Here is a 27,286-nt window from a genome sequence, read left to right on the forward strand (position 1 = left end):
TCTGAGCCTGAGCATGTCCAATTTATGAATTAGATTTCATTGAAAGCTAGAACAAAACAAAACAAGAAACGGTTTTGCTGTACCGCTTTTCTCCCCCACCCCCTCGCCCCCAGCGAGGGGGTAAAAATCTCGCATTTCCATTTCGCTTGTCAAACGCGGATGATGTCCCGGGCCCGAGCGTGTGGCAGGAGGAAGGGGCACCCCCCTCCCCTCTCCCCCCCCCCCTCGGCGCGGTGCCCCCGCTCCGCCCCCGGTCGCCGAAGTTGGGCGAGCAGCAGCGGGCGCAGCCCCGCGCCCCCGCGCCCTTACCTCCGGGGGCGTCCCGCCGCGCCGCGTAGAGCCGGGCCGGGCGGGGGGCTGCGGGAGGGCCGCGCAATGCGGGGCGCCGGGCGCCCTCCGGGCAGGGGCTGCAGCCCCGCGGGAGAGCCTGTGCCCGGCAACCGAGGAGCTGCGGGGCCGCCTCGCCTCGCCCCCTCCTCTGCTTCCTGCGCTTGGGGCATCGGCCCCCTACCCCTCTCCCCCGGGAGATATGCATACATCATATATATGTATAAATTCTGAAGAGATATATATTTAAGTGCGATTATTTTCCCTGTTCTCCCACTTCCTCGCGGAGCCGCAAACTCCCCTCCGTGCCGCCCGCCCGGGCGCCCCACTGCCCGCGCCCCGCCGCCGCGCCGTGCCCCGCCGGCACCGAGCGCCGAGGCTCCGCAGTCACGTGGCGCGGGGGGCGGGCGGCGGCGGCGGCGGCGGGGGGGCCGCTCCGCAGTTCGCGGTCTGCCGGCGCCCCGGCACACACCGAGCGCTGGAGGCTCCGCCGCGCCGCCTGCCAACCCGGGATCTACCTCCGTGCTTTTTTAGCCCCGGCTTTTCTTTTTTTTTTTTTTTCTCTCCCCATCGCCCGTTTTCCTCAATCTTGGAAAATTCTTGGGGTGCTGGGGGAATTTGGGATTTTTTTTTTTTTCCTAAGGGGGGGGCGTCTGGGCATCCTCCCCCCGCGCCCGCTGCCTTGCTCCACCTGCCCTTGCGCCTTTTTTTCTTCTTTTCCCCTTTCTGTCTCTCCACCAAACCCGGGCTGATGTGCTGTGCGAGAGGCTGGAAATGGAAGTGTTGATGCTCTGGCTTTTCCCCTGGATATTTCAGTGCGTTTCGGTGCGGGCGGACTCCATCATCCACATTGGTAAGAGAGGGAGCGGGTGGGTTGGAAAGGGACGCGGTAGATAAATAAATAAACGAAGACAGCGTCTCGTTTAACCGCGGTAATGTCACAGGCAGCGATTAAACGCAGCTCCGCGGAGAGACAGGAGGAGGGAAGGGAGAAAGGCAGATGAATCCCCCTTTGCCCCCCGCCCCCCCCCCCCCCCCCCCCCGATTGTAAAGTTGTGGGCGAAATGCCGGCTGTGCGCCGGGCCGGGCTGCGGGGCCGGGCGCGGGGCGGGGGACACGCCGGGGCCGCCGCTGCGGTCTCCCATGTGGCTGGGGAGCCTGGGCTTGGACCTGTTTGCATGGAAAGGCTTTCTTCCCCCCTCCACCCCCCCGGCGCCTCCTCGCCACGAAAAACAAACAACCGCCCCCAACACCGGAGCGGGAGAGAGGCATAATCTGAACGTGCTGGTAGGGAAAACTTTCGGGGAGATAATCCCCTGTTTTCCAGCCCCTGTCGTAGCAGGTGTCAGCCGAGTCGGAATGCGGGGGGGGACGAGGGGGGGACGACGGCTACACACGACTTGGCTGGGAAAGGGTTAGAAAAGCGAGATTTGCAGTGGCTGTATATGTGTGTGTGTCTGCGCGCAACTGTTGTGGTTTGAATAAGATCTCATTAAAACCCCTGGGCAGCAAGAAGGCTGGATCAGCAGTGGGAGGAAAAGAGGGATGAATAAGAGGCAAAGGAAAGGCTGATGTGAACTTTTATGGCTTCTGGGAGCAAGGCATGGTGATGTCCGCGGGAAGCCTGGCAAGCAAAAGCGAGGCTCTGCAGTCACCTTTTGGCTGGTGTTGAAAGGTACCAGCAGGAACGAAAATGAGGATGTTTAGGGGCGGAGAGGGGGGAGAGAATCACTTGTGGAGGATGACAGAGGAGGAGACGGGAGTACGGCCGGGAAATGAAAAGCCGTAATTCCCACCAGCTTTTTGGGGAGGATGGGAGATCAAAAAAAAGGAGGGGGCCGCGGCGGGAGCGATCCTGGCGAGGGGAGGCTCCACGGAGACTGGAGGAAAGTCCCGTGTCGACCCGGGGCGGAGAAGGGGAGAGGGGCGCCAGCCCTGTAACAAGTTTCCCGGCAGGGGCGGCAGCCCTGTGCGGCGGCAGGGGCTCCGGGGCCGGCGGAGGAGGCTCCGGTCGGCGCCGCTCGCCTCCGGAGCCTGGGGGCGCAACCAAGGCAGACAGCATTGCGGAGCTATTAAGGAGACGGGGTCAGCCCTGACCGCAGCGGGGAACTCCGGCCCAGGGGCGCTCCCGGGGGCTGAGCAGACCCCGGCGGGGCCGGGGCCAGCCCCGCGGGGATGCAGGGAGGCGGTGGGGCCGCTCTGGGGAAGTGCCCGGACCGGGGGCGGGGGGACGAAACAACCTGTGCGGCTCTCCCTCTCGGCCCTGCTTCTCCTGCCGGGTGGACGGTGTCACCTCGGCTTCTCCCCGCACGAACTTCAGCCCGAGTGGTGTTTGCTAACTTACTCCTCGTAGAAACAGCGGTCTGGTGGGCCGGAGAGGAGAGCTGTTGTGTGCAGAGCTGTGATTTCTCACGGGCGGTGCACGGCGGCTCCGACCACAGGCAGGCACAGTGTGAATCAGCAGGACTTTTCCAGGCTGGGGGATAACGTTTTAATTTTTTTTTTTTTTTTCCTGTTTTACTGCCAGCACTGAAGATCTCCCAGCGCCGCGCAGGGCAGTAAGCCTGGTGTGGGCACACAGACGCTCCGTAGGGAGGGGATCTTATGTAACGCACATCGCCAGATGTTTTCACGTTAACTGCATAAACAGGGCAGTGAAATTAAAGCTTCCAGGTTACTGGACACAAATCCTGGCTTCACGTTCGCGTGTGCGTGTAAGCCTCAATAAAACCGCTGCCCGAAAGGCAGCGAGACCCAGGCAGCGGCGAAGCAGCGAGCAAAAAAGTTGGTCAAATTCCCGAGCCCGCTCCCTTTCCCGTCCCTGGCGAAGCGAGTCCCTCACCCCGGCGTGGCTCCCCGCCCCACAGGAGCCCGGTGCCCCCGGAGCTGCCCCGTCTGGCACCGTGCGAGCCGGCCCGGGCTTTGCACGGCCCAGAGGGGAGCGGGGGTTCTGGGGCGGTGAGCGTGCGGGCCGAGCCGGCGAGGAGCGGGGCCGAACCCTCCTCACCCTCTGCCGCCTTCCTTCCCGCAGGTGCCATTTTCGAAGGCAATGCTGCCAAGGACGACGAGGTGTTCAAGCAGGCGGTGTCGGATCTGAACCTCAATGACGACATCCTCCAGAGCGAGAAAATCACTTACTCCATCAAGCTCATAGAGGCCAACAACCCCTTCCATGCGGTGCAGGAAGGTGAGAGCCCCGGGGCGGCACCCACGGCGCGGGTGGGCTGGGCGCCGGGCCGGGCCGGGGCTGAGAGCGGCCCGTCCCCGTCCCGTTGGCGGGGAGGAGGTTTCGGCGCCGGAGGCAGCGCGGACCTGTCCTGGCTCTCGGCTGGAAACTTTTCTTCGGTCGGGGGTTGGCGCTGTCTTACAAGGAAAGGGGAGGGACGGCGCGGTGCGGCGGCTGCGGCGCCGTGCCCAGCCCACCCGTGCCCAGCCGCGCTGCACAGGGCGGCCCAGGCTGGGGGTGGCACACGCGGGAGAGCCGGTAAGGCAGGGGGGCTCCGGGTCGCTCCTGGGTCCGCAAGCGCCCCCTCTCTCCGGCCCTGCGGAGGGAAGGCCAGGCCCCCACCGCCGCCCCCGTCCCCCCAGCGGGGTCCACGCGTGGACACGGCGGGGCAGGGCGGACGAGAGGGTCCCGTCCGGGGTGGGGGGGTCGTGCGGCGCCGAGGGTTCGGGCCGGAGGACTCGACGCTTGCGAGAGGGGCTGCGGGAGGTGGCGGTGCACAAGCTGGACCCTCTCCCTGCGCATCTGCCCCCGTGCCCCCCAAGGGGAAGCAGAACTGGGGCGGCCAGCGGCGACAGCGCGACCCTCCGTGAGAGAGGAGCTCTCTCCCGGGTGGCTGGGGAGAGGTGAAGGTAGTTGAGTTGCCGGCTGAAAACCGTCCCAGAGTTTACAAGATTTGACAAGTAGCTACGTAGGTAAATAATTTCAATTTTTTTTTTTTTTTTAAAAGGAAACGTTTAAATTAATCAGCTTGCTTTTACAAATAAGACTTAAAAAAGATATTATTTGGGATTTAATGAAGCCAAGGTTAATTATGGCCTAGGTTATTTCAGAAGCTGTGCTTTTCAGTAGTAATTATTCTAGAAACTGAGAGCTATTTATATACCCAGACTAGAATACTTAAAAAAATGATTCATCACCAGCCTTACCCTTAGTTTTACAGAGCACAGAGTGAATCTTTCCCTGTATGAAAATTTGCATTAATACATATGTATTTATGTCTAAGTTGTGTACATGCAAATTATGGCTACAAAATTACACCAAATGTTAATTTTCATGAACTCTGAACAATTTCTTCTGCTATCTTTTTTCATCAGAATAAGTACTAGTTAATATCATGCACATACAGGAGAAACAGCAATATATACCTTTTCAAGGGCCTGATCCTATTAACAGTAGGATTCCTCCTGCTGCTCTGAAAGCTTAGCAAGGCAGTAGGAAAAACTATTTATGAAAATGGAAAGAAGGGGACTTTAAAACAAAACTCCACCCACATAGTCAGACACCAGAGGAAAATAAAAATCTCTAAATAATGGCGGGTTGATTTATTGGCAAAGATTAACTCTGAACAATTGGTTCTTCTTACATTTGCAAAAGCTCAGTGTCCTATATTGGAGCTTATTCATATTCATGGAAGTGACAGTAGTTGGCTGGCTGAACAATTGCTTTCAACAATGTCTCTTCTCAGAAGTAAAACTTTATGAAACTATCTGAATGCCCTGGGATCTGAGCTGACAGTCTTGTGGACAGAGTCCCTTTGCTCAGTTTTGTTGAAAGCAGAAAAGCATGACCAACTGGAGGATTCTTCCTGATCTAGTAGGATTATTTATTTTTTTTTTAAAAAGTGGTTTATTTGCGAACTTTGGAGATTAGTTTGCATTTATGAAGACTACTACGAAAACAATTTATCTATTGAAAATCCATGCTGAAGCCACAGAAAAGACTCTGGTCAGATTTTTAATCTTTTTGATACAGAATCTTTATGCTACCTGGTTATATGTAAATGAAGACATTTCCTCCTATCCCTTCCAAGATGCTCTTTCAGGGCTCATGTGTACATTGCAACTAGAATTGCTCTTTGATGAACTGGTCTCATGCTGGAGAATTAAGGAGGTGGTTGATGAATGTTCACGATTCCAAAGAGAAATTGTTCCCTGTCACTACTTCATTAGGCATATCAATGTGTCTTCTTTTGGGAGGACTACGAAATGATCTTATCTGTGCGTAAAACCTTCCCACAGAGCGAGAGCTAAGAGAAGAGCATCAGACTTTGCTCAATTTCCTGGTTTGTTTTGTTGGTTCAGGTCAGGGCTTTTTTTATTTAAGATTTAACTTCCTACTTTTGAAACTGTCTTACAACATGCTGACAGAATGATCCACGGGACGTACAAGTTGCTGGGCTATTCTTACTGAGCAGCGTCTCTCTGCCTGGTGTTACTTGGTGTCATTCTGACTATTCAGTCTCATTGTATTTCACTGTATGGATGTCCTGCTCATTTTGGTAGAATATTGCGTATAGTAGTCAAAATAACCTGGAGCAAATCTGCTGCCCAGACTACTCCCAGACTCTTGCTGCTGCTACATAAAGTGCCCTGACACCCACATTATTCTTCCGCAGTGTCTTTCTAAGCAGTGCCATGGAAATCAATGTTGCAAGCATTAGTTTCATAGTGATAGAACTTTTTTCAGTAAAAAACAATCTGGAATAAAAATAGAGCACTGTGATACTACCACCAGAATAGTTCACACAGCCAAACCAATCACAAATGTTGTTTTTATTTGAAGTGTCTTTTGCACAGTCTTGTGAGATGACATTGTACGTTATTCCTTAAGTCCTTTTTAGAGTGCCGCAAGCAAAGACCTTCATTTCAATGATACTGTGCTGGTAAAATTATGGAAAGTCATCCCTACAGGTAACAAGGTCTATTTCACAGCAACAAGACCCGTTACTGATGGAGGTAGTTTTTAACATGTGTTTGACCCGGCATTTATTGTGCAGTTAGAGAACTTTTGCATGGATACGAAGCATGGAAGAGTAGTAACTGTAGGGTTTTCTCAGGAGGAGCAGTGCATCTGCAGAACTAAAGGCCAAACAGAAGCTACCTTGCCTTTCATAAATGGAGTAATTTTCAATGCTGGAAGGTGCTGAGAAGTGTCACAAAATTTTGAAGAAAAGTTTTACCAACTTTGCTTTAGAGAGAGAAGGGCGCTATTGTGATAGTTTCTGGTGACTGAAATAGGTAAATAAGATTCAGAGATCCTTTTCCTTCAAAGACTTGGTGAATGCTCATGTTAATGGTCGTGGCGGGTGCCACAGAATAGCAATTAGCAAGAAGTGTAAATTGAGTTTCGTCTTTGTCTTTCATTTTTAATATATGTTGCAGAAACAAGATCCTGTTGTGCTGATAAGCAAAGAGATTGGTTTTGGCCCCATCAAACTCATATTCTATAACAAAGTGTGGCAAGTCTGTGGAAGGAATTCCAGTGGCAAGGGATGTAACCGTAAAGAATAAACAGGCCCTGGTGTATGCGTAAAATAGGACTTTGTTGTCTGTGCTTGCAAGCAGTCGTCGCAATTTGTAGGATATTGCTTTTATGTATGTGGCAATTACTTGAGGGAAAAATTGTTTTTTCACTGACTGTCATGGGAGAAAATATACATGGGGAATCATTGTTCTTTTCATATGATTTTAAGGAAATGAGCTCAAATCACAAACATGATGTTAAATTATATCCTTGCTTCCAAAAGAGCTATGTGCTTGGTTTCTTTTTTAAGTGATTGAGATGCGAGATAAGCGCTTGTTTGTGTGTGGTGTGTATTTAAGCTAGTACCGTGGTAACCTTTTTGTGATTCAAGGACTCAAAATAAGCTCAAAGGTAAGAGAAACACTTTAAAGCTTTCAGTTCAATTTGGGATTTTTGAGCCTGCCATTGGTGTTGAAAAGGGCCTTTGTGTAAGACATATGGGTGGCAAACAAGCTTTCAGCCGGGATTGAAAACATGATGGCATGTTTAAACTAAAAACTAAACAGAACTAAGGTGTAAGTTTTAAAAACGTTGTTTTTGGAGGGGGAATAGCTAGCTGTAGGTCAAAACTGGGGCATAGGAAAGCTAATACTTAACTTTTGTAGTGGTCTTTGGAGAAGGGATCCAAAGGAGACAGTTGTTACTCAGAAACGGCAAGACTTTAAAACCCTGTCTCGTAGTGGATGATGCTTGTACATCTATGGAGCTTTCCTGGAGCTGAAACTTGCTGTTCTCTCTGCATAGCAATTTCAAATGAATTGTTTCTAATTTGAGCAGCCTTGTATGTGTGCTTGTTGATGTTAACATGCTGTCAGCTCTGGAAACCAGAACAAATTTGGAAAATCAGAACGTGATTTGAGAGCAAGAATGGTGTTCCATAAATGGGTTTATTGTCAGTCCCATGTATACTGCCCTGGTTTCAGGGCAACACAGAGCTGCTGATTTTCTGGATGTCTATGTCTTACACCGTTGAGTGAATCTTATCTCTTATCATAGTCTGTAGGACTTGGTAACGATACATACTTGGCATAGTTCTTGAACTATCTTGGCTCAGCACATGTATTTCAAGTTACTACCACAGTTGCTTTCTAACAGTTTTATTTGTTGAGAAGGTATAAGCTGATCAATGTGTAGATAACTAAGATGAAATACAGACCCGGAGAATGGAACTCAGTGGCTTCATTGCTATTCTTGCATTTGTTTGCCTGGCCAAAATCCCAAGTAGAGCTACACTTATTGTATATGCATTGCCCAGTGGTAGGGAAATATGGAGGAGCAGAGTGACTTTATGCTTGTGTGTATGCATGTGTCTTGGGATTTTTACACATAAGTCTTTTTGCAAACCTGGGACTCTATTTCGAGGCAGTGCAAGTGTCCCTCAATAGAAATCCAGAGGTGGGCCAGAAGGTGTGACCTGTTTTTGGCGAAACACAGATTTCAGGCTTCTGGTAAAGGACCGTTTTCTCTGTTGGGAGAATTTGAACTTAGGTAGCTGTTGAATATAGAAGAGGAAGACCTAATGACAACCGTGAAAAGATACCCCTGGGTCATAGTAATAACCCTTCCCTTGCTATTGGGTACGCCCAGCTTCCAGCACCAAATAAAGCTCCATCAAATATGTGTTTGTGTAAATGAGGAGTAAGACGTTTTGTTTTGTTGAGCTATATTTTCACATGCTGCAGAAATGAAGGTGGTTGTTTTTAGAGTTAGGATGTTTTAATACCAGAATGGAAGAGTAGAGAGAAAAGAAAGGGAAGTATAACAAATGCAAACAAAAAACCAAAAGAAAATTCATAAAATGCTGCATATACAGATTGTTGTTTTTTTTTTTAAAAAGCAAAACTTTACTGATTTGACAGCAATGGATTGGGGAAATTGGTGTCTAGCTAGAAATCACAGGCTGTACCTAGATTTTTAATGTAAAACATAAAAAAAGTAAAAATTCTTATCTGCCAGAATTGCAAAAGAATGGTTTATATCAATAAAGTGTCAATTAATTTTTCACCAGTGGTTTCTCTTGAGTCTTTCATCATCGCATAACTTTATGACTATCTGCACTTCTTCCGTGGCTTGCTTGAGCACAGATTTCACGCTGTTTTCATCAGGATACGGAGTCCTGTTGGAAGTTTTGACAGATGAACTCCGAGCTCTCCAGAAAGAACATATTGTTACACACATTTTTTTCTAGTTTTAATCTGAGCTTTCAACACTTCTTAAAAAAACAACCAGAAAGAGTGTAGGTAGGGGTTCCCTGCCATGGTCAGAGAGGTCTTGCTGTGCAACTACACGTTTTTTCTACTAGTCTGATGCAGTTAAAAGCTGTTACTCAGTGGGGTGAATGTGCTTAACAGTTTTACCTCCTTGTGCCCTCTCAGACCAGACCAAGACTTGTTAAGGACTGCCACAGTGAAGACATCTGTGAAACTGTCATCTCATTGTGCTTGTGTTTTCATGCTCTATAGTTGCGTGGCTCTGTCTGTTTTGCAGAGCTGAAGAAAACAACAAATTAAAACGTCCATCTCTTCCCATTCTTGTGGTTTTGGTGTGCTGAAAGCAGGGACCTGCAGATGTCTTCCGTGGAAGGAAAGGAGTCAGGAGCCCATAAGGGGTCCGTTTGGTGCTGGGGTTGACGGCAGGTTACAACCTGTGGGCAAACATGGTTTGTTTTGTTGCTTCATTCCACTGGCGATTTGCTACTTTGTAGCCACATCTATTTGGGTTCTCGTCACAGTTTAACTGCAGGTGCAAAATATTTTGTACTTTTGGGAGGCAGTCATACTGAAAGGCATTTTTTTTATCAGGCTGTACCGAGGTTAGTTCCATCCCGGCCACATTCCCTGCTTTTGCAGAGGCTCCCATAATTTCAGGCTGGGGCTCAGCTGCCTGGGGAGCGAGCTCCAGACAGTGCCATGCATCGGGGTGCAGCAGGCAGTGAGGAGTTGGGGGAAGAAGGAGGTGCTGCTGTGGGCTGTGGATGGGACCTGTTTGGAGCAGAGAGTCCTACCCCAGCTTGGACTTGGGGAGGTGGTGTGCTTAGCCTGCCACAGGACGTGTCTCAGCCTCTGCTTGCTGAGGGATGGTAGGGAATCCCTTGTTAATTTCACTTTTTGCAGTTAAAAGGTTTTTATTTTACCTGAAAGATTTTTTTTTCACTCCCGCCATCTGCATAACAGGTTAAGCTGTTCTTCTCTCTCTTCTAATATGCAGACTTGCAGACCTTTATTTCCATGTTGGGTCTGGGCCACCCATCTATTTTAAGGGCCTCGCACACAAGAGCAGCTGCAGGTTAGGCTACAATTCTTTTTCAGTACGTAATGGTCCTCCCCACTGATGGTGCTGCCGATCATTTATCAAGGAGCTGCAGTTGGGTTTCTTATTCTAGGATTCCATTATAGAAAATATGCTACATCATTAACTGGCATGCTAGAAATTATCCCAAAAGATCAGAAATAAGCAGTGTTCATAAAAATATTAGCTAATGTGTTTCAGGGTTAAAAATTTTCCTTCTCTTTCTCTTTTAATTTATTTTTTTTTCTTGAAGAAAATAATTTTCTGAGTGCTTTGTTTGTCTGTGGCAGCTCTTCTCAGTCATTACTGTGGAGGAGGATCTGTAAATGTGAAATGAGTATACAAAACCTGATCTAGTTAAAATACTGGCTAAAGAAAATGTTTCTAAATTGTGAAATACAATCTGTATAAATGCATATACATGCATGCCCGTATACCCCGTACAAATAATTTAATTGCTAGACTTACTGTAACGTGTCCAGCAGGGAATACGCCTTGAGCCTTTCTGTGTTCAGAATCTTCCAGCTACAGATGATTAGAGGATTGACTGTCTAAGTATTACATTTTAAATTACATCTTCATACTCACAGAATGAGATGAATTCAATATTTTGATGTGATTTATGATGCTATGGCTGAGCCACATAGTGAAAGAAGTTAGAACTACACATTCTTTGAACAGGGGGGATGTCATCATGTTTATAAAACTGTTCATGGCTTACCACAGTTATTTACTGGAAGGAAATCAAAACAAAACCTAGTTATACAACTATGATAGTGCCTGACCATAAGACTATAGCACGCTAAGGCTGTGGCTGAAATACTTACTTCACATTTAACTTTTTGCCATTTCAGAGGAACCATAGTTAAACTCTTATTCACTTTTTAGGCAAGGATCCAAATGTTTTTCATACTTTCATTCATATAAATTCCTTCTGAGGAGAATTCCTGCTGTGTCTTTATTTGTCTCTGTCATCTCCTGTGTAGAGGTGTTTTTTCATTTGCCCCTCAGAAAAAGTTTACTTAGAATGCATTGTTGGAATCATACTGCTGTGTGAGTCTTATAAGTATATGAAATTAAACTTTTTTTTTTTTTTAGCAGATATCTTTGTTTATCTGAAAGTGCCCTGTTAGAATAGAAATGGCCCACACAGCTATTGCTTTTCTGGCAAGAGATTTTTCCATAATTTACAGGTATTTTAGTTCATGATTTTGAAAAATGGCTTAAATGTTCAGTTTTGCATTTTGACAGGTTTTTTTATGTAATAGAACTTGCAGTGATTTTTCTTACATACACAAATGCTGTGTGGTTCTTTCCATCTGGAAATCTGTTGAAAGAGGCCAAGTTTCAGACCAAGGAATAAAGCATTTTATGCACAGGGCACATACAAGTTATGCAGGCTACCTTATACAAAAATGTGTCAGGTCTGAAGTTGAAATCTACGTGCCATTCTGACAATCCCTTCCATTTCACTCTTCACTGAGGAAAGGAGGCAGCTAATGCTGATCCTTAGTATAGCTCTTTGGTTATTAGGATTCTTGTCCATGAAAAAATTGAAGTGAGACCATTAAATAGCGTGCAACGTTTTGAGAAACTCATTTTATATCATATGTGGATCTGTAATCATTTCGAAGGCAGATAATAACGATATGCTAATATGCCAAATTCCTTTCACTTACATAAATGTAAGGCAATAAATATCTTTAAGGCAATAAATATCTGAAATGAGAAATATGTTGAAAAGTTTTCTTTTATGTTTTTCCTAGTAGCTTGCATTTAATTATAATTTGGAGACCTGATTGCTGTGCTTGAAATTGCGTTCAGGTTTGTGGGTTTGGAGTGCATTTTATATCCTGAAAGGTTTGTCTTATCAGAAAGGGGCTGTCTAAACTAGCCCTGCTTCTGTGAAGTTCCACTCCTTTGACCCTGTTGTGGCATCTTGGTGCCTGTCCATTTTTTTCCTTTTGCCCATTATATTCTTTATTCAGATATGTAGTAAGAATTAATACTGGAAAGTACTAACGGCCAGTGCTTAAAGGTGAAAAGAACCAAGAGGCATTAATTTCAAGTGGTGTTTGGCTGCACTAAAACACACAGCAGGGTGTCTACTGCTTGACCTTACTCAGAACCATTCCCTTAGCAACCTTTCATAGGAGTAAAAGGACAGCAAGAAAACATTTTTTTCCCCCTGTATTCAACAGAATAATATCCAAGAAATGAATTTCTGTCTTCAAAAATACATCATGCTCAAACCAAAAAACTCCTAGTGGGTCCAAGCTCTCATTATGTATCCTGTGTCTCAGTCCAGTCATTTAATCCTCTGCTTTTTAACTTACTTCTCTGAGTCTTTGAGATTTTAACTAGTAGCATTGCTGATGGAATACTTTCCATATCCTCAAATCTCATTGACAATCTGGTTTATTCTTATTTAGAAAGTGAATAAAAGGATTTTCCATATAAGCAAATGTTTGTAAAGTTAATGACAATTGTCTTTGTCAGCAGGTAGATGACTCTGCTTTATACCATTACTTGATATTTAGGAAATACCAATTACTTGCTGCTTGGTAATACTTTCAGTGGAGAAACTGTGTAATGACCTACAGCAGGATTTCCATAGCCCTTTGTTTTCTTAAACTCTCTGCTCCTGGATGAAGGTAAAACTTGGGATGGAGGAAGGAGGAGTTGGTTTATGGGAGGCAGAGCCTTTCAGCTTCTTTTCTGCATTTGCAAACCCTTGTCTTAATTTTATGTTTATTTAAAAAATGCTTTAGAACTCGAAGGAAAACTCTGGTACAGAGTTGTCTTGTGTGGAATATTAGCTGTATTTTAATTTAAAGGACTGATGTTTTGTCCATTTTCTATCCTACTTGAGGATATTTTTGGAATGAGAATAGTTATCTGAGAGGCTCAGAGAAAAGGAACTTAGGATGTAATGTCTGCAAGGGTCAAACATAGAGAGCTAGGATGTTGAAGTGCACAAAAAATAAAAGGGAACAACCCAATTATCTGCTTTAAGTTTATTTTTACTGGAACTTTTATTTTCTTTTCTTTCAGCTTGCTTTTGTCCTGAAGTACTTCAGTTACTGTGGATGTAACAGTTTTTTGGATATAGGTAGGACTTAGTGACCCACACAGAAACAGAAAAAAGCCCACGCTTCTTCTGGTCTGAGTGAGATGCTTGCACAGTATGGCTCTGGATTTTTAAAGAGGCTGGAGAAGGGCAGGGGTGTCACAGCGTTAGCAAGTAATCAGTCTGCAAATAATCAGCCCGTGGCAGGCATTTCCCTTCCAGAGAGAAGAAAAGGCATTTCCAAAGTGTGCTCACCGGACAAGATGGCAAAAGATATGGTCTAGCAGAAGTTGAGTTTGACTGATCCTCTGCTTGTAGAAAGTCACTTGTCCAGGGCAGCTTGAAATGAGAGTGCCTATATCTGGATTAAAGCATTGTATAGTCCACATGACAAGTAATTTCATGTTTCAGCACTGCCTAGCTTTTTTTTTTTTTTTTCTTTTCTTTAAAAAAAACCCAACAAATTGTAAGGGAGCTGATGGACTGTGTGTGGTAACTTTTAGGGAACACTTGGGAGGAAGGTCTTGCAGCGAGGTTCTAGACAAGCAGTATCCTCAGCCACGAGTTAGCGCACCCATTAAATACGTTACAATGCTTCGGCAGCTGGTGGGGTCTTGCCTTGCTTCTGGATGGGTACTCACGAAGTCAGCTGCGCAGGCAAGCAGAAGTGCAACTGTCAAGTGTGATTACAACCAGCCTTCTTAAAGCAGGTGGCTGGAGTCATCTTTCCCTCCCTTCTCTGCTTGTGGCAGTGGCACTGGTGTGGCAAAATTGGTTCACAAATGGGTTTCTAAACACTTATTCATGTGTTGAGGGCAGTTTACATTTTTGTGACCATGGTGTGTCCTCTTTGTTCTTACTCAGTTGCTTAAAAATAAAACATGTTAGCTGAAACTCAGAGTCATCTGGGCAATGCAATGACTAGTGATGCCTGATTTTTTTTGAATCAAATCTGCAATACTAGTTCTCAAAAGGCATTTTGCCGTCTTTCATTAGATTTCTTTTCAGTAACCTAATATTTATCTCAGGAAGGGCTTCCTTCTGTTACCTATTTGGTTTAGTGTCTTATTGCCAAGACAGAGACCATATAGTTGTAGCTGATATCTTTATGCCTGGGATCTTCACCAAAACTCCGTTTTCTCAAAGGCATCTAGCTGGTGAGACACATCCTTTCCTGTCTCTCATTGTCCTTTTCAGAGCCACCTCCTCACTTCCAGCCATGCCGCATTTTACATGGACAGCAGATTCATCATTCTACTTCCTAATGAAGTTTGTAAATATAAATTATTTATCCAAATTCTGATGTCTTTTTTACGTGCCTTCTCTTGTTTGGTAGCATGGTGTTCCCCCCATACTTCCTTTTTCCCTGCCACTGCTCAATGCAGTAGATTTTATGAACATGCTTTTTGTGATTTGCTGGATTATTCTATTTCCATTGCATTTTAATCATCATGATGACAACATCTGTTGGCAGCAGTACACAGATGTTTTTCAGAGAATATTCTAAGGTTTGTGAATGGTTACTATATCTACATGAGAAAACTAAGGTTTTGTCTTTTCCATTTACATTAAAAGAAGTGGAACTGCATTATGGAAATGAAATGTGTGTCTCTGGGAGACTTACTGCCTTTCAGTGACTACCAGGGGAAACCTTTAAGTTTCACACAGCTTCCTCTATGTTACCTGCTGCTGTTTGTGTTACAGAGTTAAGTCTCTCATCTTGCTTTCATTGATATGACAGGTAATCTTCCTCTCTTTTCTATTTTATTTTAGATTTTAACCTTTAAAGCTCTGTATCTCTGACATCATAAGGGAATGGAGAACATGCACGGACAAGAAGCCAGAGATGCTCCTCGAGAGCATCACAGTAGCTCTAAAGAATGGCAAAGTATCAGGAATGTAAAAAAGAAATTACAAATGCAGTCAGTTATATTTGCTATAGGGCATTCTGCAATGCTGCCAGTTAAGTGCATTCAGACTAAAATGGTAATTTAGTCAAAAAATACTTCATGAAATGTCCATGAACTAGAAGGCAGATTATGTATTGTCATAATTTTAATGCCTTTTAATTTTCTTTCTTGTGTTAATTATCTTCAAAGAGACATTGTCCTTTAGGTGGCGCAACTTGCAGAAGAGCACCTGATGGGTATGCAAAAAATAGTTTCTTGATCAAAGATGGGAGTTTGTGTCCTGCACTCTTGTCAACAATAGGGCTCTGAACTGGATTTTGCTAATCTTGCTAAATGGTCTTTTATTGTTGCTGGGCTGTAGGGAGATTATTTGTAAACTGGAGTCTTGTCTCTTGCCCTGAGAAGTTGTAAAGGGTTATGTTGAGTCAGTGTAAGGGGCACATTTCTCAAAGGAAGCTATCAGAGGAAGGCTTGGAGCAGCGTGCGTGTGATGTTTTGGCTCTGAAATTTATTTTCTCTAAAAAAAAATAATAAGCTATTATGTGGGGTAATTAATAGGGAAATAGATTATTTTGTGTCTCTTGTATTTGTAAAAAGACAAAATGTGCTTTAAAATGTTGATGTTCTTTTGGGCTTGCAGGGGATAAAAACTTACAGTCTGTAGCTTGTGACAGACTTATAATGTATAAAGTTGGGGTTTTGGGTTGTGTTTTGTTTTTGGTTTTGTTGTGTGGCTTTTTTTTTCTTTTTTTCTCAGAAATAGCACTGCTAGTTGCCCAAGGGTTTAGTTTACCTCTGTATAAAACCTGTGCATGGAGTGTAAGTTAACTGTAAAATTTGTACACTGTAAAATGCAGCTCATGAGACCAGAGAACCAGTGTACAAGGCCCTAGAGAAAAAATATGTATCGTATATACACATGACACTTTACCGATTTCAATTCAAGTTAAACTCAGTCACAAGACGATCGAGGCAGAAAAAGGCGTGAGCCTGCATGGCTCAGTTCACTTCCTGGGACAACTCGGTGAACTAATAAGGTAAGATTGTTCTCTTTGAGGCTGAAGAAGAAATAGGAGGAGTTTCTTTGAATGTAGAACAGCATAATGACACCTGGAAAGGGTCTGTTGGCTCCAGTGCCCCTGGAAAGTGCCTTAAGGCAAGATGAAGGCTTGTGTCAATTTGTTGTTTAAATCTGTTCCTAGCTACTTTGCTGGTGAGGTGTATTGGACTTAGGAAATATAAATAAATACGTGGATATAGAGAGTCCCGTCTTTTCAAAATGTATCTCCATCTCTTCAGGGCTACTTTGAATGTATGACTTGCAAAGAGCTTGTCAGATTATTAGATTAACTGGGAAATAGTCATATGTCCTAGGGCCTTTGGAAAATGCACTTGGAAGCTGAGAATTTTAAATGGGATCTTCAAGATTTAGCATGTTATTACAGTGTTAATAAAGAGCTTGAGAATTGATAGAAAAACTTTTGATACAGTTGATAAAATGCAAACCAGCTGAGAAAGCTGGTCTAAAGCTCAAACAAGCATGCATGAGGGAAAACGTAATCCCTTCTGAAGAAAGGTCTGTTTGTATGTGAACTTTGCAACTCTTTCATTTTTTTAGGATTCCTGGTGATGCTATAGGGATGTTTAAAAAAAAAAAATACTTCCAATTATTTTAGCTTTTGGCCAGAAGTTTTCTAACAGATATGACAAAGTCATTATCTTCATGAAACCGTAGAGAGAGACAAATGCAGATGTACTTTGGTCTTGGTCTCATAAATCTAACTTTAAAAAATGTCCTTTGAGTTTCTTAATGAGAGGTTGTTAGTATGAAGTGTGTCTGTGTTCTTTCCAAATGATTAACAGTTACCTTTTTTCCAGGGTATCCATATTTGCTAGTAATGGCTCGCATGGGAAAAGTGTGGCCATCAATGTAATAGAGTGTTCGTAGTGCTTTAAAAAAGTGTGCCTGCAATGCATTCATCTGGAATAATATTGAGATTTAAGCTGAAGATGGGAAATATTTGCTGACAGGGCTGGCCTCAAGGCGTTCTTTTTCCTTCCTAAATGCTGATAAAATTGCTTGAAATGTTCTAAAGTATATTGAAGGTTGTCTCAAGATGGATATATTGGCTTAAAAAAGAATTATTTAATTCTCCCCGTAATGATATTCTCTCTTTGATGAGATTTTACAAGAAACTTATTTTATATCTTTTTCTATAGAAAAGTATTAATATAGGAAGTAAACTTGTTGAGAGTATTAGTTATCTTGATACAGAGAAAGGTCAATTGATTTTCTGGATGCTGGTCCTGGATTAAGTTTTAAATTGTGGAAGTTTGACTCTAACTCTAGTTGCTGGTGAATGAGAATTGCTAGCTGAAGAGAAATGGGGCTCCCAATGCAGTTTCTCATGTGCTTGCCAAGCTGTACTCCAGAACAAGGAGGACAAAACTTTGTTTGTGACCTCTGTAGGTGTCCTTGCGATTGGAGTTCCTCTTCCCAGTGCTCATGTAGTGTTATCACATACTTGATGCCTCCTTCTGACTTGTCTGTAGGGCCCAAGAAGGGATCTAGCTCTTGAAATGTAGTTTAAGGTGCATGGTAGTCTTTTGCTTCATCCCTTATTTCCTTCCCTCCCTTCCCTCTCATCCTTTGATCACCCAAAGTACCAGACTGGCCAAAGGAAGTGACGGGAGATTTGATATATTAGGCTGGTACTCCTATTGATTAGTTCTGTTATTGCTAAACTGCATTTGCTTAACAGAAATGGGTTAAACTAGATTTATGGAGGAATTTTTCTCCCTGGTGAGATAAGTGGGGACCTACATCTTATTTTGATTTTACTGTCTGTGTTGTGTGGGTTGCGATCCATTTCTTAGGATTGTCTGAACTATTTGACATAATACATTTCTTAATATTGTTTGGGCCAGCATGACAGCTTTAATTTCATCTGCTCTCCTCTTGAGTCGCATTGTAGTTCTGGCCTTTGGCCTCTTATTGTAGACTTTGGGATGGCTGTAAGGCAGTTGTTTTAAAGTTGGGTATTTTTTTTTTGATGCCTATACCTCTGGAAAAGTTCCTGAGAGGGGTGACAATTTAAATCTACTGACGACAGACTTTTGTTTTTGTTTGTTGTGGTTTGGTTTGTTTTTTTTTTAATTGCTTAAATTGGTCTGTGAAGCATAAGTTGAAACCAGTGGTATAAGACTGAGGAAATAATCCTTGGTGTTCACAGGACTAGTGTGTTCTTGACCCCTTGATTGTATTTTCCTGTGGTTGCAGAGAATTGGCATCAGTGACCCAGATGTTCCTTCTGGCTTTGTCCCCCAGCTGTGGAGCATTAGTATGCTCAGTCATTAACTTTGTGCTCTTTAGTTTCCTTAAAATGGTCTGTTAAATCTTTGTTTTAAGTACCAAGGGTTTGTCTTGCCATTAACTGCAAAGACTAGAAAAATTGACTGATGTTCTCAAATGACAAGCCGTTATCTAAGTGGTGACAAGCAGATGAACAACCCTCTTGAATTTGCTACTCTCAGTTGTTTTCTGTAGGGGAATACAATGTTAAGGAGGAGCACCCTAGGTCTTTGGGAGGTATAAGCCTCAGAGATATAAAACGAACGTGGGAATTTGGGATGTCTGACAGCCATAACTCAGATGTTGGCCTGTTTGCCAAGCATGACTATGCCACTGTCATAATGCAGACTAGAAATCTTTAATAGCTGTACTTCAGTGCTTGTAAACTAGTGAGTGATTATTTCATCTTCTGTTTATACCGTTCATCAAAGCAGTCAGGGCTGACAAGGCCTGGAAAATTCTCAAGGGTTTTGCTGCTGTTAATGCAGCGCGCTACAATGGGACCTCTCTTGTACGACAATGTCGCTGAGTACATCTAATATTGTAGTCTATATTGGCACTAACTCTGAATCATAGGAGTTGCATATTCCTACCCATCTGTCTCATTTGAACTGATTGCAGCAAATTCCTTGGAAGTTCTTCCTTCTGTATATTGCATGTGAAGTATTGAAGTTGAGTATGTTTGTTGCCCTTAATAGCACACAGTAGCTATTTGATGATTTTGTGAAAACTCAGGCCATTTACCAAAATAAAAAATAAAAAGGATTATTTATGTGAGGGTTTTAAGGAACTTAACTTTTTTCTTTTTTTTTTCAGAAATATGAATAAATCTCTCCAAGAAAGCACTGTATGCAGTAATGATTTTCTGCTCTAATTTACTAGATTTATTAAATGTTTCTGTAGTGTTCTTAATTCCTAGAAGCCTGGTGTGAGGACCACAACCTGCTTTCTTTTTGTTCAGAGAGATCTGAAAGCATAACCTTATAACCAACAAGAACCATGTGAACTTTTGCCTGGCTTAATCCTCAGACACATTATAGTTGAGGTTCTAGACCACACAAAACACCATGGCAACTCTGATTTTAAATAGTGCAAATGACAGTTCTTTTTTACAAGCTGGCTAAGAATTTGTGCATAGAAAAGCTTTCCAAGCTCACATGCATTTAGACCTGACCTGTGACCAATACAGTGTAAGTACAATGACAGTGAACCAGACCAAGTCCTAGGGTTACCTGTAGGTGCAGGATGCAAGCTTTATCCCCTCTACCCTGCCATGTGTAGCAGAGCTTGGCATATACATGAGAATCTGCTTTGGGATGTGTTTCTTTTCTGCTTTCCTTCCAAGTTAGCTTAGCTCTTCAGCCTCATTAAGTGGGCATCTTACACAACAAAGCAATTAAATTGGTATATTGCTTGTGTTTATTGCAGTCACTTGAAATCTTTTGCAGGTATTTCTGAAGTATACTACTTGATCCTTCCACAGGCAGGTGTTGCATGTGGGAGGAACTTCTCACATGCATGTGCTTAAAGGCAGGGTGGCTGAAGGCACGTGCAAAGGAGGCGACTCTGGGACAAGTGCCTGCAAGAGTAGCATCAGCTTTAGTTCTAGTGATGAATTTGGCTGCTCTGTGAGGCTTGCCAACTGTTATGGCTGCCCCACGAGAAGGGCTGGGATGTGGGAAGGGCAACTGTTGCTGGGGGCAGAGAAGGAGCATCCCTTCTCATATTTTCCATCCTCTCTCACCTGACTCCAGGAATAATAGGTTCTGCTCACCTGAGTGCACCACTGGGACTTCATCCGTGGTTTTCTTATTTCTTTCCTGTGGCAGAAGCAGCCCGGACTTGGCCAGAAACAACCTCTTATCCTCGTGGCATCAAAATTCAATTCTGCCTAAACTGCTGAGGTGATGTGAGCTGTCTCTGCTTAACAGTTCATATGATAAGATTGTCTGCTTTGCCTGTGTGGGAACTGAGTCCCTATTTTTGAAAAGTACAGCCAATGGGAAAATAATTGCAAAGACCATGAACAGAATTGAAGGAATGCTGAGTGTTCTCAAAGTTATACTCCTTTGGCACATACACAGGTGATCTTCTCACAGGTGATGGCATGCTCAGCTGGCTAGGGAAAGACAAACAGGACTGTGTCACTGGAGTGACTGCTTCCAGCTAAATCATAAGTTGCAGCTGACTTGACTGATCTGCAAAGACTTGAAGTGATTAATTTCTAAGAGAAAGAACTGCAGTCTGATATATGCTATTCAATAAAGGCACAAAAATAAAGACTATACTGGAGGAAGTTATTTGTTGAAAATTATTCAGTCGCCTCTAGAAGAAATAGGCAATAAATCTGCTTGACTGTCTTCATTAAACCCAAAAGCATCTGTTGCAACACTTATTATGGTAACTGAAGTAGGTATTAAGTCTGACTGTAAAAGTTATAGAAAATATAGCTTTAAAAATTCATAACCTGTTTCACTAGTGATTGGCAAATAATTCCTAAAAAGAGGCTTTAAAGGATCTGATCTGTGGAGTTGACAGTTCTTAAAGCCTTGTTTTGGGTTTGAGAGTATCTAGCTCTTTCAAGGAAAGTCTTTGCAGATTTACGATCAGTATCAGATGTTTTTCTAACCTCGTAGCTGACTATTACACAGAAGTGAGCTAACCAAGTATGGATGATGGGAAAATGAAAACAGACATGATTCTATGACAATTCCCTGCAAGGGTCTTTCAGATCTTAGTGCCAGCCATGCAAATAGAGCTTGCTATCCCTTCTTAGAAGTACCCTTAAACTGTAACAAGAGAAAGGGTCTACTTCAAAAGCCATGCTGCGTTTACTAATTTACTGTGGCTTCAGAAAGTGAATCTAGAAACAGATATGGCAAGAGATATGGCAGAGCTGTAGCTGCCCTTACTGGATAGTACAAAACATACAGAAGATAAGAGTTCTGAGTCTATAATTTTTTAATATGCAAAAATGGCTACATGTAGCACGGAATGTATTCCAAACAGGATTAGAGATCCATCATTAGTTTTTAAGCACTTTCAGCAGCAAAATAAAAGAACAGTGCTTTGAAAAGCCATATAGGCATCTTTGCTCCTTTATCATCCTTCTGAGAAAATGTGAAACAGAAAATGCAAACAAAATTAAATTCTTAACTTTTTTTTAAAAATTCATTCTGTGAGATTTGAAACAGCAGTTGGAAAAATCCTTTATTTCATCTCTGGGTTTTTTTGAAAGCCAAATAGAATGCAGTTTTCCTGTTACAGACTTTTTATTAAAAAAAAAAATTCCTGCCTCAGAATGTGTAATTTTTGGTGACAGTGATGTTTTCTGTTACCTCTACCCACTCTCCCAAATAAAATCCAACTCTTGCTGTCAGTGCAGATTCTGCTTGTGATAAGAGAGTATTTTTGGTCTGAAAACTAAGGTTAGCTAATAAGGCTTGGGCAGTGGCACTCCATAGAGAGAACCGCTGCTCTTTTTGCCCTCCATAGATCCCTTTGTTTCCTATCTTGAAAATATTTGGGAGATACCCCTACCTACTGTTTATTCTTTTAGGGTAACTGGATATCTGACAACAAAGCCTCATTATATTTTAGAAGACTTAAAACCAAATGGAAATATGGGACTTTTGTCTAAAAGCTTTAGCGGGCTTTGCCTTCCCTGTAAGCAACGGTTGCTGGGTCCAGGGCTCGATGAGGCACACCCGGTGCTGTTCCACTGCTGCAGAACTGCTTTACACCCGGCTGGTGTCCCTGCTTCTGTGCAGGCACTCCTCGTGGGAAGGAGGCAGGAGAAGAGTGGTGCAGCTGGCTCTGCTGCCTGGGCCAGGGGCTGCTGAGGCTTGGAGACAGGCAGGCATCAGAGGTCTCTGGTCTGACTCTGTGGGCCAGTCACAAAAGGTACCTAACAAACTGTCCTTGGGACTTCTTTGTCTGATGAGAGAGCAGGGTATTTTGGGTGGTTCACGACTGATCATCCAATCTATTTCTCAAGAATTATTACTGAAGGCTGTGTATGTGGGCAAAATTTCCTTTTAACTTCAGTAAGGAAGGTACCAAAGGAGGCAAGGAAAGTCCCAAAAGCTGGAACTCGAACCAATCAATTGGCCTACATTTCTCCCACTTCCGTGAAATTCTTATATATATATGTGTGTGTGTGTGTGTCTGTATGTGTATATATATGTGCGTGTGTATGTATATAAAGTCGCTGCTCACCATTAGGCAGATTATGTACATATTAGGGGACACTTCCTTTTCTTTCTGGGAGTTTTTTTCTGTTGTTCCCAGCTGTGGTAAGCAATACACAGAGAAGGTTGTTATTTTGTTATGATAGAATCACTGTTCTTAGCACTAGTTTTTATTTTCTACTGTCTCTTATGAGATTTAAGCATGTTGTTTTCATGCAATTTTCTGATTTTCAGTAAGAGTTTCCTAAAAGATACGTCTTGTTTTATGCTAAAGCTTCATAGGAATGTCTTCATGAAATCCTTGCAGTTAGGACAGGCCGGTTGCAGCCCCTGCAGGGCATTGAGCAGTACTTTCTCGACTGCTCTCCCCAGCAGGTCCAGCCAGCCTCTGCCAGGCTGGTCTTGTGTTCCAGATGACCCAGCCCTCAGCTCCTGAGGCACAATGTCCCTGCAGCACTTGCTGACATATAACCTTGTGTTTGCGCTTGCACTGGAACTTTTCCATCAGGTACCTAAATGACCATCTGAGTGTCTTTATTTCTCACAGAATATTGAGCTCTCCATTTAATATCTCCTTTCATGAGGAAGTACCCTACACAAGCTTTAACACTATTTGAATTGTATTAAGAATTGCTGTGATGCCGAACAATGTATGTCTTGTAACTTACTATAAAGACAGTTCCTGTTGATTTGCTGCAACAGAAAGAAGGCATAATTCCATTGAAAATACTTTTCCTCTTGCCATTTCTTCAGCCAAATGCTTCAGAAGTAGCTATAGTCCTTGGGTTTACCTTTGCAAGGCTCAGCTTTTTGATACTGATCACTTCCTGTTCGGAAATTACTAATTAGGTAGAGGCTCAGAATAAACTAAGGAGGTGTCAAATATGGTAAGAATATCTAGGGAGGTTGCTGTGTACCTGCACTGTGTGTTTGATTAGGGAACACTTTTTAAATCACGGGAAACAGAGGCTGTCATTCTTACCTCTAGTGGAATGCCTCAGAGATGAAGCTGTTAACTGCTCTAGAGATGGCACTGTGGATTTCCCTTTCGAAATAGTCTTTGAGAAGAGATAATGCTGCTTCACCCAGATCCCTGATGACAGGAAGGGCTCAGGAGTGTGTGTCTGACTTACAGCGCCTCAAAGCCTTCTTATCCAGGGGAAATCTTCCCAGGAATCTTCATAAAGATACTTGAAAGGAACAGGAGATGGCTGCTTGCACGGGGCCATAAGATCTCGTAAAAAGGAAAAGCTTTGCAGCGTAGAGGATTTTTATTTTTTTTTCTCCATATACCTGCTAATGACTGAAATTGGTAAAACCCCCTGAACTATAGTCTGTTACACAGCAAAGGAGGAGGACTTGGGTTAGACAAAGTTTTTAGCTTGATATAAACCTTCTTTGTATTGAATATAACAGCTGTGTGTCACTGTGAAGGACTCGAAAAGGGCTTTTATCAAGAGGAATTTAGATGAACGCTGAAAGGCAAGGTGATACTAGTACTGCCTTGTTTCACATGTAGTCTTTGTCATTTTAGCAATGTCAAAGTTTCTTATAGCCTGGATGTTTCAAAGCAGCAGATAGGTACATGTAAATGCATTGATTGTTCAGGATGGTTATAAGTTTCAGGCTTGTCAAGCAGAGTCTTTATTCTAAGTAGAAAAAAAAAAAGGCAGTCACTTTCCAGTAAATCTGTATTTTCTTAAGCAGAAATATTTTAGCTTTTCTAGACCATTTTACTGTCTATCACTGTATAGATAGTGATATGGTTGCTCTGTAATAATATAATCTTTCTGCTCTACCTACTTGTGAGGAGCATTGTGAGAATTAATTAACAAGTCCCGATAAGAATATTCAGCATGCTTTTAAGTATTTTATTCAGAGATATCTTGCCTTCACTACAAGAACTTGAAGTGCTTTTCTTTTTGCCATTTGCATTTGAATAAAAGGTCAGGAAACAGCGTTGCAGCGTTTGACATGAGGGATATGTTTTCAGATGGTGGGGGTGGGATGCCTGGCTGTACCACTTAGAGACAGAGCCTCTGAAATTGCTGTTTTGATTGCCTTGCGATGGGTTTGTAACAAAAGTTTTGTGGGCGTAGCTGCCCCTTCCCTACTGGTGTCAGATTTTGAATCTGAAAGAAGTTGATAGCCCATCTTCTGAGTGACCAAATTTAATAGACGACTGGCAAGGTCCTGTCGAAGCTGCAACTACTTGGCTGCATAGCGGTACCTGTTTTGAGAACGATTTCAACTCTGAGGTTTTTTGCAGAGCAATCAGTAATACTTAATTAGTTGATTAATCACAAAAAAATAACAGGACTTCAGTGTATGCGGATCACTTACTTAAAATAACTCTCAGCTTTTCTATTAAATGTCCTTGGTCTTACCATTTTTTTCTTGGCTTTTCTTCAGTTCCATGTGATCAGCTACAACATTTAGAAGGTTTTTTTTTTTCATTGGAAAACTTACTGAGTGCCAGAGGAGGCAGGTTCTTGCATGAAAGGAATTTAAGATATTGATAAAGGTCTGTTATTTTGTAAATCTTGAGGGTGGCAGTATCCTGTCATTTGATGAAAACTCCTTGGTCAAGTCTATCAAGCCTTTCAGTTCTTCTCTATCACTTTTCCCAGTCCTTCCTGTTGTCCCTTTGTTTTACACATTTGTCCTCAGAGAGCTATGTCAAGGCATGGCTTGGCCCTTGGTATCTGCCTGTAATTTTGTAAAGGAAAATAAATGAAGATTGCACCATTTCTATTTACCTTTTAGGCTGATCTTCATTTGCTGCGTATCTTTGATAGCTGCCAGAATGCATTTCTAGCTTCCTTGAAGGTTGAGTTTATTTCCCTTCAGATCTCATTATGTTCTGCAGCTTTACTGCCCTAGGAAGCAAATATATATATTTCTTCAGCATGTTATCGTTTTTTCCTTTACAAACACTGTCTCTTCTATTTTCTCCTGTTTCTGAATGTGTGGATAACAGAATACTTGCTTTGTATTCTGTAAATCACTGCACCACAAACAAGCTCCCTTTTTGGATGTACTGATGTCTCTTTGGCCCCTTTTAATCTTGTCATCGCAGATTCCTGCATCATGAAGTGCTTTCTTGAGGCCCATCTATTTCCTTCCCTACCACTCCGGACTTTACTAATTTTTTTCTTATCTGTCCCTTTCCTTTTCCTTATCTGCCTTTACTTTTGGACCTCGCTCCTCCTCTATTTCTTCTACGAGTGCAGCCACATTTATCAAATATTTGTGATGTAGGATGTCTGTTGCCTTAGTACTTTCAGAAAGCTTATGTGAAAAGCTTTTATACAAAAAAGAAAAAAGGAAGCAAAACTGCACATTGTTTAGAGGTGAGGGAGGACAAAGTGCAAGAGGTCCTTGTGCCAGAAGAAAATCCTTGTGTTCAGGAGAAATCTGAGGACTTCACCAGGGTGCAGTCATTTTCTCCACACTTTTCTATTTGCCCACGTTGCTCTCAGACTTGATGTACATAAGTGTGGTTATGAGGCAAGTCAAAACAGGAGCCATTTAAACCGACTCGCACCGTCCAGGTCTCAAAAGCATCACATGTGCGTCTTTCCTACAGCAGTCATGCTTTCAGATTTTATGTACCTTGTAATGCATATTTTCTCCCTCTCTATCCAGGCTGTATTTCCTATTTACAATGGAAGAACTGATACTTCTCATCCTTTAAGATTCCCCCCCCCCCCTCTGTGCATCAGCACAGCTGGAACTCTAAAGGGTACACTTCAAATGAGCACTGAATTCTTATATTGTTTGCAGCAACAAACACTACAGTTACAAAAAGACTTCCATTATAGTCTCTAGCTTGGCTCTCGCCTCCCACCAGCGCCATGGATTCCTCTTTCATTTCTACTATTCATCTTTAAACAGCATATGTTATCGGCAGACACAATGGAGAGACAGGCTCTTCAGAAATGTATGTAATAATAATCCATTCTGCGTGGTATTCAGCGTGAGGTTGTGGGTGCTTTGGAGTCTATCCTTCTGTAGGAAAATAGTGGCATTTCAAATGAACTATATTTTGGAGATGTAAGGTAGGGCGGTGCCCTGTTTTCCAAAAGAGTAAGGCAAGTACTTCATGTTAACCTGGCTTTGTGGATTTTATAAGTAAACATGAAATGCTCAGTTATTCTTCTGGATCCAGCTGACTTGAATCTAGTGTGTTGAATCAGAAAGAACGATGAGTGTTTGTTTTTATCCGGGGTGTACAGTGGTGAATATCAAACCAGCACAGTGCTGTAGGTTCAAAACCTGTCAGTCTCCAGTTTGCTCATGAACATGGCTCTTGAGCAGGGTAGGGAGATACGGAATTTTGGTCTTCCTGAGATGGGTTCCCCTCCTTTAGCAAGTGTGGAGATTTCACACCAGGGAGAAAGTGCATTTTGGGCACAATGATCAGTAAGTGAAAGGAAACTTCTGTGTACGGTGGCAGGGAAAGGAGGAAAGCTTTAGTTTCACTTTTTGTTCCCTCCATTTGTTTGTGCACATTTTGTTAAGTAGGATGAGTATCCTTAGATGGGAGACCAAAGTAGGCACAAGTGCTCTCTTATTAACTGTGTACGTGGTAGTTGCTTGTTGATGAATTAACTATGA

At 43.2% G+C, this 27,286-nt stretch overlaps 1 protein-coding gene across 1 annotated transcript in view; it reads left to right on the forward strand.

Annotated features, from left to right (window-relative positions):
• Positions 1–1,101: 1,101 nt before the first annotated feature.
• GRID1 (glutamate ionotropic receptor delta type subunit 1) overlaps positions 1,102–27,286 on the forward strand; it is a gene marked incomplete at both ends in the record, with an annotated part of 544,988 nt that continues 518,803 nt past the window's right edge. Inside the window, 2 exons of the mRNA XM_082486453.1 lie at positions 1,102–1,180; positions 3,359–3,514. Coding sequence (XP_082342579.1) covers positions 1,102–1,180; positions 3,359–3,514 — 235 coding nt within the window. The remainder of the gene's footprint in view (positions 1,181–3,358; positions 3,515–27,286) is intronic.

This window comes from Vanellus vanellus (assembly GCF_965231255.1).
Source record: "Vanellus vanellus genome assembly, chromosome: 7".
Lineage (NCBI taxonomy): Eukaryota > Metazoa > Chordata > Aves > Charadriiformes > Charadriidae > Vanellus > Vanellus vanellus.